Below are 14,166 nucleotides of genomic sequence, written 5' to 3'. Positions count from 1 at the left end.
AACACAGTGGTTCTCAACCTTTTTTTAACGCATACCACCTCTAGGATCTATGATCTTGTTGCGACAAATTTTTTTTTGAAAAACTCATCTTTACTCAAAATTGTTATAGGATTATTAACAGGGGCGAATTAGCTGATCAGTTAGCCCGTAAGTTTCGAAAAAATTGCGGCCCACTACTCTCGAAAAAGTTTCCTTTTTTAACTTTGCAAGATACCGGTAGTCATGTTTTGTGATTCTTTGTTGTTTTGCTATGATGTCATAAAATAAATTTGCATAGACGTTCTGGAAAGATAATAATTCCTATCATTGATGAAGCATAAAATATTTAACTATACAATAATTGTGATGAATGTATAGTTTCTTGGGCCTACAATACAAAAATATGCTTAACCTTTTGGTAGAACTGTAATTTTTATACAAAAAAATACTGCGTACCACCTAAAATGTATTCGCGTACCACAGGTTGAGAATTACTGGTTGAACAAAAATGCCAAGCAATTGTACCCAATTTAAGCATATTATAGAAAGCACCGTAACCACCTCCTACTTAAACATGCATTACGACAGCAGCTCTGTCATTCTTTGACTGAAATAAAGAAAGGTTTAGGATTCAAATATGTCGACCTTTGTTTTTATGTTCCAGTATTCCACTTTGAGCAACACCAATATTCGCAGTCTAATATAACCCAGCTGAACATATTGGATCAAATGTTCAGTATTAGTTTTTTTTATTAGTTTATGGTTTCTAAGCTACATAACTTATCACTGTCATTGTTGTAAAAATAACCACTAATGAATAATCTCTTTTGAACCTGGTATATATTCTAAATTTTATGTCTAACTCCAATCAATCCAAAAACTTCGGAAAACTTAACTTTTCAGCAATTTGACTCAATTTAAGTCAAATGTAAAAATAAACAGAACGGCTTATGTTCTGTGAAAAGCTATTCCAGGTATCAAAACATTTTCTGTCTAGAAGTCAACAACTGGCTGTCTGGGTTATCATAAGGGGCTAAAGTGCAAAAATGTAGAATCATTTCACTTGTTTGCTAGGTGCCTTAAATAAGAATTACTATATATAAACTGTTGCTACCAGGCATAATTAAAAACAGCTCCTCTGGTAATTGTAAACATTTCAGCAACCTATTCAAATCGCCTTCTTGAATTTCTGTTTTTAGTGATCGCAAGTTTGAAAAGCAATTTTGTGATGCAACGCTCAAGGCGGAAACCAAATGTTTCGCGGTTCATAGAGTTGTGCTTGGCCTTACGTCAGAGTTCTTTTGCAAAATGTTTTTAACTCCGGTAAGTTATAATTAATAAGGAAGTAATATACACATTTTTTGAACTATGTAAAATAATTGTCTGTTAAGGGTTTATTAATTCCTACCTTTATAAATTAGTTGTAAAAGCTATGTTTTCAGCTCTTGCACTTTCAAGATGGACCAATTTGATTCTTATTTGTTACCATAATTATAATTACTTCAACCAGCAAAATCAGATTTATTTTTGTGCTGCCTGCTATGTTTTTGCCATTTTTTACTTTTCTATTAATACATAAAAAAAATTATCTTTGTTATTTTATATACTAAATCAGGGTGATCCAAGGTTGACACCATCACGGGCCATAGTATTTTTTAAATATAGTTTGCGGGCCACATACACAAAGCCAGTGCTCTTTAACCTTTTTTGGTTTGGTGAACCCTTAAAGTTGTTGTGACGAACTCATGTACCCTGTTTCCTTAAAAAGTAAAAAGCGATATGAAACATCATTTGCATATTAATACAATCATGTTAATTAAACCGAGCGGAGCTGCCGAAGTTTTACCCTCTATCATTGAGAGTTCGATTATGGCGACAGGCTGCTTGCGAGTACTATTGCCTGTCATAAAACAGCATTCAAACTTTATGCAAATAACACTAAAAGTTTGTGATACACCTTTGTATACCTTTTTGTATTGGTGCGCCCTATACATATTTTGATGCACCCTAGGATGCACCGTGCACACCAGTTGAAGAGCACTGCACTTTGCTACAGGCAGCCAGGGGCATTATTATGGATTTTTGTTTGATTGCCAATAAATGTTCAAAGATGACTAAACTAATTTTTTTCAAAAGGCAGCGTCTTAATACACATAAGCTCAGGAAACCTGATGCTATGCTTTTGCGCTTTTGTGCAAATTAAATCGAATTTAGATGAAACAGGAAAATTTATGCACGATTTTTGTTATGCAAGGCACTGGACAATTGCATAAAGCTGGTTAACACCACTGGTCTAAAACATAACAAAAAGTTGCCTGGCTGTCTTGCCAAACCCCTGCATCCGAGTTTGATGAGTGATCGAAAACCGGTTTATTCAATAGTCAAACTCGAAAAAATGTAATCGTAACGAAACAATTAAAACATGCTTGCTTTTCGTAATCACTTATATTTATTTTATTAAACCCCTGAACGCTACGCATTACAATAATAATGCTCTGCAGGCCACAAACATTGATGTCACGGGCCACCAGTGTACTAAATAATAACACTAGCCAGATAATATGAATCCACATTATGTTATCACAAGTTACTGTTCAGATGAAAGAACAATTTGCTGCAGAGATCAAACTTAAAATGACAGATGAACAACTGGAGAGACTTTTGAATTGCATTTACACTAATGATGTGCAGATTACAAATGAGAATGCATTGGAATTGCATGAGGATGCTGACTACACACAGATTGAATGTATTAATATTAATCTATTTTGATTTATTATTTCTTTACCTAATTATAAGTGAGTAAATATGCAGAATAGTTTTAATTCCAGCATGTAATGTCCTATTTAACAATTTTAACTGTATAATTATTAACAATAGTCTCTGTTTTTAAGTTTCATACCAATATTGGGAATTTCAGTTGTTTAATTAAATTTTCTAACACACTTTTTGTTTTTTATAGTTCTTAAATCCAACTGTGCCAAGTACATCTTGCAAATGGTGGGTGTCGATAATTGCTTGGAAATCCTGGCTCATGCTCAGCAATACCAACTCACCGAAATAGAGGAAAGAGCAAAACAAGTGATACATGACAACTTTGAAGCTGTTGTGCAACAAGACGACTTTAAACAATTGGATTTTGACTTTATCTCTGCAATAATCAATCATCAAAATACCAAGGTAACTTTAGTATGACGTTTTGTTTTAAAAAATTATGCTGGAAATTATAAAGATAAGATTTAAAAACGGGTGTCGCTGATTTGGGATTGTTGTGTATTTTAACATCAGCTTGTCTATTTATTCTAAATGCCAGTTTGTGTTTAACAGATATGTATACTTAGACTTGCAGAAGCATTCCGTTGCTAATAAAAGAAACTGTTGTAAGTTCAAATATGCCAAATTTTTTTTAGGATTTTTGTACTAATGAAATTGTTGCGCGTTTTTTTGCGAATAGTGCCATATCTCTAGCTTCTTTAGTCTGAGATATAAATTTCTTAAAAGTGTAGTAGAAGCATGTGTTACTTAAAAAAATCTCAAAAGTGTTGTATGTGTCCATTTACGACAGTTTTAGGATTTTGTACGACTCAAGCCAACCCAAAAAAGAATTTTAAAACAAAAAACTGCGTTTTTCTCAAAACCGTAAATATATTCTTACAACAGTTTTCGTTTTTAGTGACGATTTCAAATTTTTCACAGTTTGTGTTTTTTTTGCTTATTGTTTAGAAGCAAGGAAAGTCTGTTTTCACTGGAATTATTCAATGGGTTCACTTCAAACTTTCCAGTCGTAGGGATCATTTTGTTAACCTCTTCTCTCAACTTGACCTTTCAACTCTTTCTGGTGAATTCTTGCAGACCACTGTTATTGACGAGGTTGGTTTAGTTATTCCAATTGCCCAAACTCACTAGGTTTGCATAAAATTACTGCTACAGAAACTTAAAAAAATCCATTCGTTTTCTACATTTTTAAATTTCAATTTGTTTACTAATATACGATACAGTAGTTTTTTGTGTCTTTTATGTTGTGTATATCTATTACCTTGCTAAACTAATGGTAAAATAAAAACAAATTAAAGATGGCATTTTTTACTCTAAACAAATTCCACATTTGATCATGTTTTATTAATCTGGTTCTGACTACTAATTCACCACCACCAGTTTTTGCCTATAATAAAATTAATTCATTGATTTTGCCATATACACTAGCATACATCTTTAAAGCTGAATTATTTTGGTTAAGATAGTTGTTAACTTACAACTATGTTGTTATTTGCTTTTAAGATTCTTGTTCGTGAGAATTTTGCTTGTTGTCATTCTGTGATGGACGCGATGAGAAATTTTCTTCTAAAACCCAAACTTCAAGGTCACCAACCCCAAGCTCAAGGTCACCATTAGTTAATCAGCAGTTATTTTAAGTTGATATCAAAATATATTTAAGTGTATATCTGATGTCTAACAATATATGTTTAGCATATACCAGTATTTTTGCACATATGTAATTTTCATAGCTCTAGGTTTGTTGATCTGATTCATTAATTTTTCATTTTTTAGTCGCTATTAAAGAAGGTAAATGTGAAAGCTACTCAAATAATTAATCAATTGTGAAACAAAATATTGACACAATTTTAGCGGTAATGCATTTGAAATGTAGTCATTTAAAGTAATATATCTAAAATTGTCCATATTTGAATATATATAATTAAAAAGCTGTTTTGTTGCTTATATTGGCTTCATAAAGTAAAAATAACTAATTATATTTTTTTCGAATCTAAAGAAATATATTAAAAATTCTATAAATATTGTTTTTGTTTATTCTTTAATTTAGATGTGTAACCTACTGCTACGAATCTCTCTCTGTCTGCTAATTTGTGCTTTTTTCAACTTATAATTTATATTGTGTTACTCTCAAGCAGAATCAACAAAGATTCTGATGGTTGGAGGTTTAAATTCAGAGAAACAATGTGTTCTAATTGATGTAGTGACTAAGCAAAAAGAAGTATTGCCGGTAAATAATGGTGTATAATTATTGTGTATGTAAAATATGTAAACATGTATATTATTAAAAAATACAAGTTACTTTCCACTAAAACAACAAACAACCAAAGTGAAGTGAGCAGTCTAAAACTATTTTTAAAAACTTCACTTAATAATTGATTTATTAAATTTTGACCGAAACAAAACGATTTGCAGATAACAAAACTTAATGGGAATTTATTAAACAAGTTGCACATATTGTGTACATATGATTAACGGTAAAAATCTATACAACTTTTGCCAAATCGCGTTTTTCGCTCCGATTACGCTGACAGCACAAACAAATGTTAAGTATTTTTCTACTGCGCTTCTATTTTGGGTGTCATTTATAGCATAAGGGCGCCACCAAACAGCTTATCGTGATGTAGCAATACTTAAGTGTTGTTGTATATTGCGTTAAGTGTTGTATATTGCATTAAGCCCCTGTAAAGCAACCTGTATTGTGATAACGTAAAGTCGTATACCTTTCAAACTTCTCACAAGGCTTTCTTAATTCATGGTAGCTTTATAATGTTGCAGGTAACAAAAGTTTGTGGAAATTTCAGAAAAAACAACGTGTTGGGTTAAAAAAATACATAGTCACTTGGGGTAAAAAAAAATTTTGCTAAAGTTCGGGTAAAAAAAAACAATGTCATCACACTTAAAGTATATATAATTTCTTTTTAATTTCTTTTTCAGGTAAAAGATACATTATTTTCCAATAAGCCCTCAACCATTTTAATTTTTTTTCTCTGAGTAAAGTTAAGCTGGTTTAAACAACAGTTAAATTTGTATCTTAAAAAGATTTGTAAGGCCAGTAGAAACTTTTGTGTAATTCCTATACAACAAACTTTGTGGCAATGGCCTTTATTCTGTGTTGTGACATAACATTGATCTATTAAACAAAAAAGACCTTACTTTCCTAGCTGTTTTAGTTTTTTAGATATATTTTTTTTTACCCCGATCGGTTCTATGGAAACGGGGTAAAGAAAAACAGTGTTTTTTATTACCCCAATTTAATTTTTTTTACCCCATAATTTTATTTTGTAATTTTGAGTTTTAACAAGTAAACTAAATATGCCTAGCCAATATGTACCAATACCAAAGCTACATAATGAGGCTTATTTGTAGACCATAAGCTAAAAACACTAAGATAGACAACTAACAAGCATTTACTTTGGGTAAAATAACCAAACTTTTATTCAGAACATTTAAAGCTATACACCAAAATGAATGAATACCAGGTAACATTAGTGCCAAAAGAAAGTGAAAAATTTAAAGAAATTAATCGGACACGAATAGGGACTTGAAATTTTATTCTGATACCGATACCCAATATTTTCAACAAAGTGTATCGCGATCTAAATCAATACCACATGAAGGTATTATTATGCTCAAACAGGCAAAATAGATTAACTAGAAACTTCTAGGGTTATTTTCTTCAGATTAATTGATCAAAATTTGCTTTAATAGTAGGAAAGTAATTACCCTGAGATGTTAAACCTCTATAAATTTAACTTAGTAGAAAAAATGGAAAATCTAGTTTTAGTAAAGTGAAGAAACAGTTTTAATTTACCAGGGATAAATTAGTTGCTAAAAATATTTTAAACAGGTGCAAATTCGGGTCATAAAAAATGTTTTTTTATACTTAAATTCTCTTTCCATTAAAGGTATTCATGAAATTTGTGTGTTGTTGTGGTTTTGAAAGAGCATTTTTAGTCTATTTACTTCAAATAAAGTCAAACCTGCTTCTATAAAATATTATAAATGGTCATAATTTTCACTTGTTTTTTTTTACCCTGGCATTGCTTTTTTTTGCCCTTTCATCAGGGTAAAAAAAAAACAGATTTTGTAAAATATTTTTTTTAGTTTTTAATAAAATTAAAAATCCTTTATGTTGTTGGAAAGGTAGACCCATAAGCTTAATAAGAATGAAAAATTACACTTCTGTTGCGAAAAACAAAACTTAGGCAGACAAGTTAGCTAAAATTGTTTTTTTTTACCCCGCTTGACTATAAACTTTAGTGTAAATGCAGATAACATTATTTAGGCTGTGATTTCTCTGGAAGAGCGAACATGTTTATTGAACTTTATTAATCTCTAGTTTTGGTTTCAATTGAAACATAGTAAAAGAGCATCCAACGATAAATTGTAGAATCGGAAATTTATTACTCACATATTTAAAGATCCAGTGAAATCGTATGTAGGCAGACTTCCATAAACGACCTCTGCTAACCAATCTCAAACAATCGAATTAGAGCATGAAAAACTAGTCAGCCTGTTTCCCTGTTGTACTTTTGCATGAGACTCAGTGACGTAAAGCCTGTTTTGACAATGTTTGTGTTATTTGGCTTATTATTCAGTGTTTTACATGCGATTTAGTTCTTAAAATTTGATATACATGATATTTCCTGATTGTGTGTTTGTTTTAATGCATGATCTAACTTTTGGCGTTTTTCCCAACTTATGTTCGTATATTTCCAGCAACCGATCTTGCCAGTTTATATTGCGACCGCGGTGAAGTTTATGAATAAGGTTTTCATCTTTGGAGGAGATGGTGAAAACAATAAAAGTTGCCAAATGTTTGACCTCATCGATCGAACTTGGACAACTTTGGCCGATATGCCAGAAGGTCGATATCATGCCGCTTGTGCTGTTTTAAATGGTAAGAATCAACTATCACATATTTAAAATGATAAACATGCCTAAAATAATTCCCATAAACGTTTGTGGACTTGTTCGTTCGACTCTTTTGCTCAAAACTGGTCTGACGCGTGTCTTCCGTATTAAAAAGCAACTCAAAGTTTTTAAAATATAAATAATATTTGTTATTTTATTAGCACACGTTTGTAGTCCAAACGAGCAAATAAGACAATGATGGTTCAGATTGCGATTTAAATGATTTGTGCTCAGTAAAAAATATTCTTGTAATAAAATAGGAAAACACCTTTCGGTAACCGAGGCGGGCAATCTCGCAAAATTTTAAACTCGAATACTCGGCACAGTGCATTACTAGGCCGGGTCGAGTACTTGCTTTAGAAACGCATTTCCGTATCTAACATTCCTACCCTGTGATTTTGTTGCATATTAATTTTCTTTGAAATATGTCAGTTTGATAACATGACAATATTTCAAATTTTGGGTTCTCTTTTTTTTTTTACTTTATTGAATTAGTTATTATAATTCGATATCATATGAATAAGCTCTATTGAATAAAGTTCGCCATTGAAGCATGCGGGTTTAATTACAAGTCTCATTAAATAAATTTGCCTCGACCAATCAACCACACTATTACTTCAAGGTATTTGCTGTAGTCTGATTACAAATCCACACAGTGTTTGTTGGCTGGTGCTTAGCAAGCCAGCCAGAAGCCGGCAAGCAACACAACCTTCCTGTATTTAACTGGCGACCAACTGGTATATCGAAACGCCGACACATAAATATATTTCCACTTCGCATGACGGAAACAGGTTGCGTGTCATAGCACGAAAAACCTTTTTTAGGGCAGCGGAAATGTGTGTCATCACAGCGGCGCGTTTTGCTGGGAATGTTTTGGTTAGCAAGTTCTTACGTGCGGCAAAATAACGGTAAATTTCCATTACGTCATAGCGATAAAAGACAGGTTTTATGTGAAAACAAACGAGGTAAAAATATGCAATACGATAAATTGCAAATTATCCACTAATTATTTCATATGACGCGACACCATATTGTGACAATTTTTGCGCATTTTAAATGTAATCTGTTTCAAAATGTCATATTTTTGATCGTATTTGACAAAATATGACGTATTAACAATTAACCGAGTACAATATTTGGATAATATAAATAACCATTTTTCTACAAGTTCGCCTTTTCGTTGTTGCGTCTTTTTTTCTGTTTAAAGCTATAACTTTTTGCTTTCAACCCAGGTTTGATCTACATCACCGGTGGTCTTGACGAAAACGGCATGCCTCTATCAACTTGTATCATCTACGACCCCGACAACAATTCCTGGAGCAAGGGACTTGACTTGATGCAACCGAGATATAACCACGCAATGGTCGAATTTGAAGGTAAGGGTGAAAGTTGACTTTACCTCGCATCGCTATCAGCTGTTTGCGAGTGTTGCCAACTTTCCACCCTACAAGCCGGGGTGGTCCAAGATTGACAGCATCGCGGGCCACACTTTTTCGCGTTATGTTTGCGGGCCACCAGGCCTACGGACTAGAGATATTGCACCTGGTGTGCGATAAATCGAGACTATACTGTCTGGAGTCCAACTTGTTCTTGCACTCGAAACTAAAAATGCATCACACTGTAAATGTGAAGTTCCATCCAATGAGTGGATTGCTGTATATCCACCCTTTTTTTTACCTAGATCGGTGACTACAGGGCTATGGGTCGGAGCCAAACACGGGACTCGACCGGGTGCGTTAATTTGGCCGGAGTCCGACTCTGGTTGTTTCGCACCTACTCACAGTCCTGCCACGAACAGTAGGATACAAGAGTGCCAGGATTTTCAAACACGACGTTACAAAGTTATTTCAAAACGTAACATTGATCTGCTTTTATCGTCAAACTCGTGCTCAAATGTGCAAATTAACAAAAAAAAACTGTAAAGGAGACGGCGGCAACGCGAAAGAGCGAAAACAATTGCGTATAAATTTGGTGAACTGTTAAAAAAGGACCCGTGACGCAGTCAGTACACGCGGTTTAAACGACACAAGATGTTACATAAGTCATTACAAAGATATTTACCAAGATGCGTTTGGCAAACAAATGGTGAAGGCAATTAGACCCATACCTGTTAGGTGTCCACAAAAACAAACAGTGCGTTTATCTTGTTAAAGTTTTGGGTTAGCAGGTATTGCTGACGGTATTGCTGAGGCAAAAGTATGCAAATGTTATCGATTTATGCAAAATACGTATTTAGTGTTTCTCAACCTTTTTTTTCGCGGCGACCTAAATACTAAGCGTATGTATAAAAACAAAGCTTTGGCGACCCAATCGTAGTTACTGAAGATTTTGTAAGCTTCAAGTAGACAAAATCGAATAAGATAAAAGCATAAATGAGTTAGAATTAAAATAATATGAGCCATATCTTTGTGTTACTACTGTATTTTGCTCAAAATAAGAAGAAATGAGAAATCTTCCCTGGACTAATCTCAATCAATCTAACAATGTGAAGTTCTGCAGTCGGCGACCAAACTAAGTCAAACATCGACCCAATTTACCAATTTTTTGGTCGACACTTCTGGGTTGAGAAACACCACATTACCATTATAAAAAATCAGGCGCTAGCCTATAATAGTCAGAAATAAAATCGGAAAAAACATATTTCCAGAAATGACGATAAGTTTATCGTTTATGTTAAAGTGGCGAGCATTTAGAATAGACCCGCTTTCGATGTTATGTCCATATCAAAAATACGGAAAATATTTGCGCGCATCAGGAAATAAGGCATGTATAAGGTTATTGGCTTCGTAGGATGATTTGAAACATTTGTCAACGTTGTTTTAACCTTCCCAAATTTTATTTATTTATGTACACCTACAATAGGACTTGGCTGGCATACAAGTTACACTTTTTTGCCAGTTCTGGCTACTTAAAATCGATGTGAAGCTGTTTTGATAATTTACAAAAGTAGAGCATAGCCTTTATTAATATTAAACTTTTGTGTTAAGTTTTTGTTTGTTGTTTTCCAGGTTCACTTTTTGTTATTGGTGGATGGAACGGCTCATCACGCCTCAACTCATGTGAGAAGTTCTCTGATAATCGGTGGTCAGCAATTCAACACATGAATGAAGCTAGAGCAGGTTTATCAGTTGCTGCGTTTCAAGGAAACATTTACGCAACTTGCGGTTACAATGGTAATTGTATTGTTTATCTTCTTAATTAAACATTTAATAGGCTCGTAAATATTTTATCGAGACAACCAACAAGTGCAAAACTAACTACTTTCATTGATTTGTGTCCAAAATTTACGAAAAAAACATGTAAAACAGCAGAAAAGATTTTTTTTATTAAAGTTTACCCGAAATAGAGACGACGACACGACGTTATCTTGAACAGAGTCTGAAATATAATTATTATAATTTAATAATACGAATGTTGCTAAAATCAGTTGGTTACATTTGCGCAATTCTGATCATAAACCACAATTAAAAGCATCCCAATATGAATATGGGAGGCTCTGGAGCTTTTAACATTGTTGTCCCACTTGAAAATAACGACACACTAAGTATTAACGAAGTTATGCGTGGGCCACTAGGTAATGGCGGTTGTTTACCCCCTCTCGGTAATCCTTAACGTTTTCCCAATTAACAAAATGCACAAGAGGTATTGAGGAACTTAATATTGCGTAGCATGTGCCCAGCTAACAACTGTTCAGTGTATAAAGTAGATATCACGACACATCAGGTCAACTTGTACTCTGAACTGGGGATGTCCGATAATTGACATTATATTCGGATATCGATAGTCGACATTTTATATATTAGAATATTAAACGTCATTGCTAGGCTCAAACATTCAAATCGATTAAATTAAAACTTTTATATTTTTCCAGGTTAAAACAGTTGGCTCAATTTGCTTTAGCGTTAGGAAGTTTAGTTACCTCATGTTGTTAACGTATATTATGTTTTATTGTTTAAGGTTAGTTTTGTGCCCAACGATCATAATCAAAGGAGTAAAATGCAATTAAATATTACATATACAAAACATTTTGCCGATGACGTCGCCATTAGCTGAAAAAATAAACATTTCATTTCCATAAACTTTGTAAAAACATCTCTTTAGCGCGATACTTCACTGGGATAATTTTTGCAATACATTTTTAACGTTTTTTTGTCATATGATGAGTTTGAAAAGCGCCATTTTAAATTTCTACCTGTGGTTGACAGGCATCTAAACATTTCAAACCGTGCAGTAGTTTCGAACCGACAAACAAATGATTTAACCCAAATATAAAATACTCTGTCAAACAGGGACCATGATTTGCTTTTTGAAAACAACCGACAAAACAAGTGTTGAAATAAAATAAGTTTGTCCATACTTTCCCAATTGTGCTTTTTAACCAGGTGGGAAGCTAAGCACAGTAGAACGATACGACCCCAGAAGCAAATCATGGACTCAAGTTCGACCCACCAACGTTGGACGGTGGTTGCATGCAACTTGTGTGTTGCAAGGAAAGCTCCATGTTATTTGCGGGTGAGGATTCCGATTGGTAAAGAATTTGACCACCGTGAATAAAAACTACAAATATCAATCAAATCGGTACACATGGGATTTTTGTTGCGTTCCATCATTTTATACATTTTTTTAAAAGCGAACAAAATGATGGGTTTGTTGCTATTCGCCCGGGACACAGATATAATTGCAATTAAAACAAACAAAAAATGCTTTAAGAATTCACTTTTACCATTGTTGTCATAAAAAGCACAAGTAAGGTTAGAGTAATAATTAAATGGCTTCTTAATTGTATTTGGGCTCAGATTGGAGCTTACTTCAATTCTATTTTCCCGATGTGAAACTCATTTTTCTTGGCGTTTATGTTTTCTAGATATATTTAACCTATGGTTTTCGGCATTAATACTTGGCTAAACAATATTCGTCGGTTAAGAATGTAACTGATTGTTTCTAATAATAATGCTTGCCAAAGTTTAACAAATTGTTTATATCGTTGTTGTACATCTTGTCACAGATACAACGAGAAATCGGTGGAAGTTTACGACCCGCAAGAAAACAAGTGGACCGTTTGTTTCCACACTGATGATGTTGACATCCGTGGTTGTATTGTTGCAGTTTAAATCGCGCAGAACCTAATATTTCGTTTATCCAATTCCACAAAGTTATTTGTCATCCACTGTCCAGTGCCCATTTACTTAATAGAGCCAGGTTGTTGTCAACATTAATGTAATCGCATTTTGCCAGTCAGATAATGCCTAACCTGAAATAAGTGGATGTCAACACCACTCTTGTGTTTCATGATGGGATGCATTTTCTGATCGTGCCTTTGATCTATATTAGGTTTTAAACAAAGTTTTTGTTTCATCTCGTTCGTAACTTGCTAGTTTTCTATCTTTTTAGCTTATGATTTATTCACCTAATTTTGGGCTGTGTTTGTTTTGTTTCTGACGATGAAATTTAAAGTTAATTCAGATTATGTTATCGCGGCAAGTAAGCTTGATTTTATGCTTGTCAATATATAAACAGTTATCAAACCGAAGTGAGTTGCTCCTCACTTTTTACTTATCCCGAACCACCAAACGTGAAACAAAGCCGGAACAACGGTGAAGAACGGCGTTCTGGTCGAAAAAATATTACCGAAACAGCGTAAAATATGTTCTCTTTCAGAAGTCATGCCCAAAAGTTTATATTTTTGTCTAATTTTTTTATGTTGTAGCAAAAAAAAACTAGCGTTTTTTTCTTTGCGCGGATCTCATTTTTTGTTTTTTCGTATTTTTCGTTTATTTTTTTACGTCTAATGGCACTTCCCGAAGTTGACAGTTTTGTAAATGTGATTTTTGTACTGCGCTATTTACGTCTTTTTTGCTTATGCTAAATTATTTTTTCTGACAATTTAAATATACAGATAGATATGATTTTATTCAGGATATCAAAATGAACTAACCAACGAAATCAAAATGTTTGTACAATACTTTTAAATTTCCTCGAAAATGTCACCTAATCGTAGCGCATAGTCCTTAATCATTTGTTGCAATGAATTATACCTTTTTGAGGCCCACATTCAACACATCAAAGACCCGAATACAGACGGCGGTGCGTCGGTTAAATTGGCCTGCAATAAATGAATGTTCGCTTCGCGCAAATGCTTCGCCGCCGCATTTTTCCATGTGTTTAGCTTAAATTTCATATTTGAGCAATCAATGGATCGACCGAGAACAGCAGGTTTTTGAGGCTTCGTTAAGACGTTAGTATGTGACATCATTTTTGAAAATTTTTATATTTTTGCGTAAGAAAATGATTCTATTTTTAACCCAAATAAGTGAATTTACCCTTCTTTATGTGTGAACTAATCGGGTGGATTTGCCAGGTGCGCTTATGTTAACCGCTTTTACAATTTTTTTTACAAAACCGCCGAAAACTTGTTGATGTTTTATTGTTGTTTGTGCTTCTTTAAGCGCACTCGTCCGCACACCTTGTTGATGTACTTTTTGATGTGTTTTATTTAAA

General features: G+C 33.6%; 1 protein-coding gene across 1 annotated transcript in view; it reads left to right on the top strand.

The window, feature by feature from the left end:
- LOC146146377 (kelch-like protein 23) overlaps positions 1-14,166 on the top strand; it is a 50,940-nt gene that overhangs the window by 813 nt on the left and 35,961 nt on the right. Inside the window, exons 2-11 of the mRNA XM_083390739.1 lie at positions 1,179-1,302; positions 2,578-2,728; positions 2,942-3,159; positions 3,703-3,849; positions 4,258-4,360; positions 4,890-4,981; positions 7,474-7,654; positions 8,901-9,044; positions 10,677-10,841; positions 12,051-12,180. Coding sequence (XP_083246865.1) covers positions 1,179-1,302; positions 2,578-2,728; positions 2,942-3,159; positions 3,703-3,849; positions 4,258-4,360; positions 4,890-4,981; positions 7,474-7,654; positions 8,901-9,044; positions 10,677-10,841; positions 12,051-12,180 — 1,455 coding nt within the window. The remainder of the gene's footprint in view (positions 1-1,178; positions 1,303-2,577; positions 2,729-2,941; positions 3,160-3,702; positions 3,850-4,257; positions 4,361-4,889; positions 4,982-7,473; positions 7,655-8,900; positions 9,045-10,676; positions 10,842-12,050; positions 12,181-14,166) is intronic.

This window comes from Ascidiella aspersa, chromosome 5 (genome assembly GCF_963924565.1).
Source record: "Ascidiella aspersa chromosome 5, kaAscAspe10.2, whole genome shotgun sequence".
Taxonomy (NCBI): Eukaryota; Metazoa; Chordata; class Ascidiacea; order Phlebobranchia; family Ascidiidae; genus Ascidiella; species Ascidiella aspersa.
Note: the sequence above shows the minus strand (reverse complement) of the source record. Positions and strands in the feature narration are given on the sequence as shown.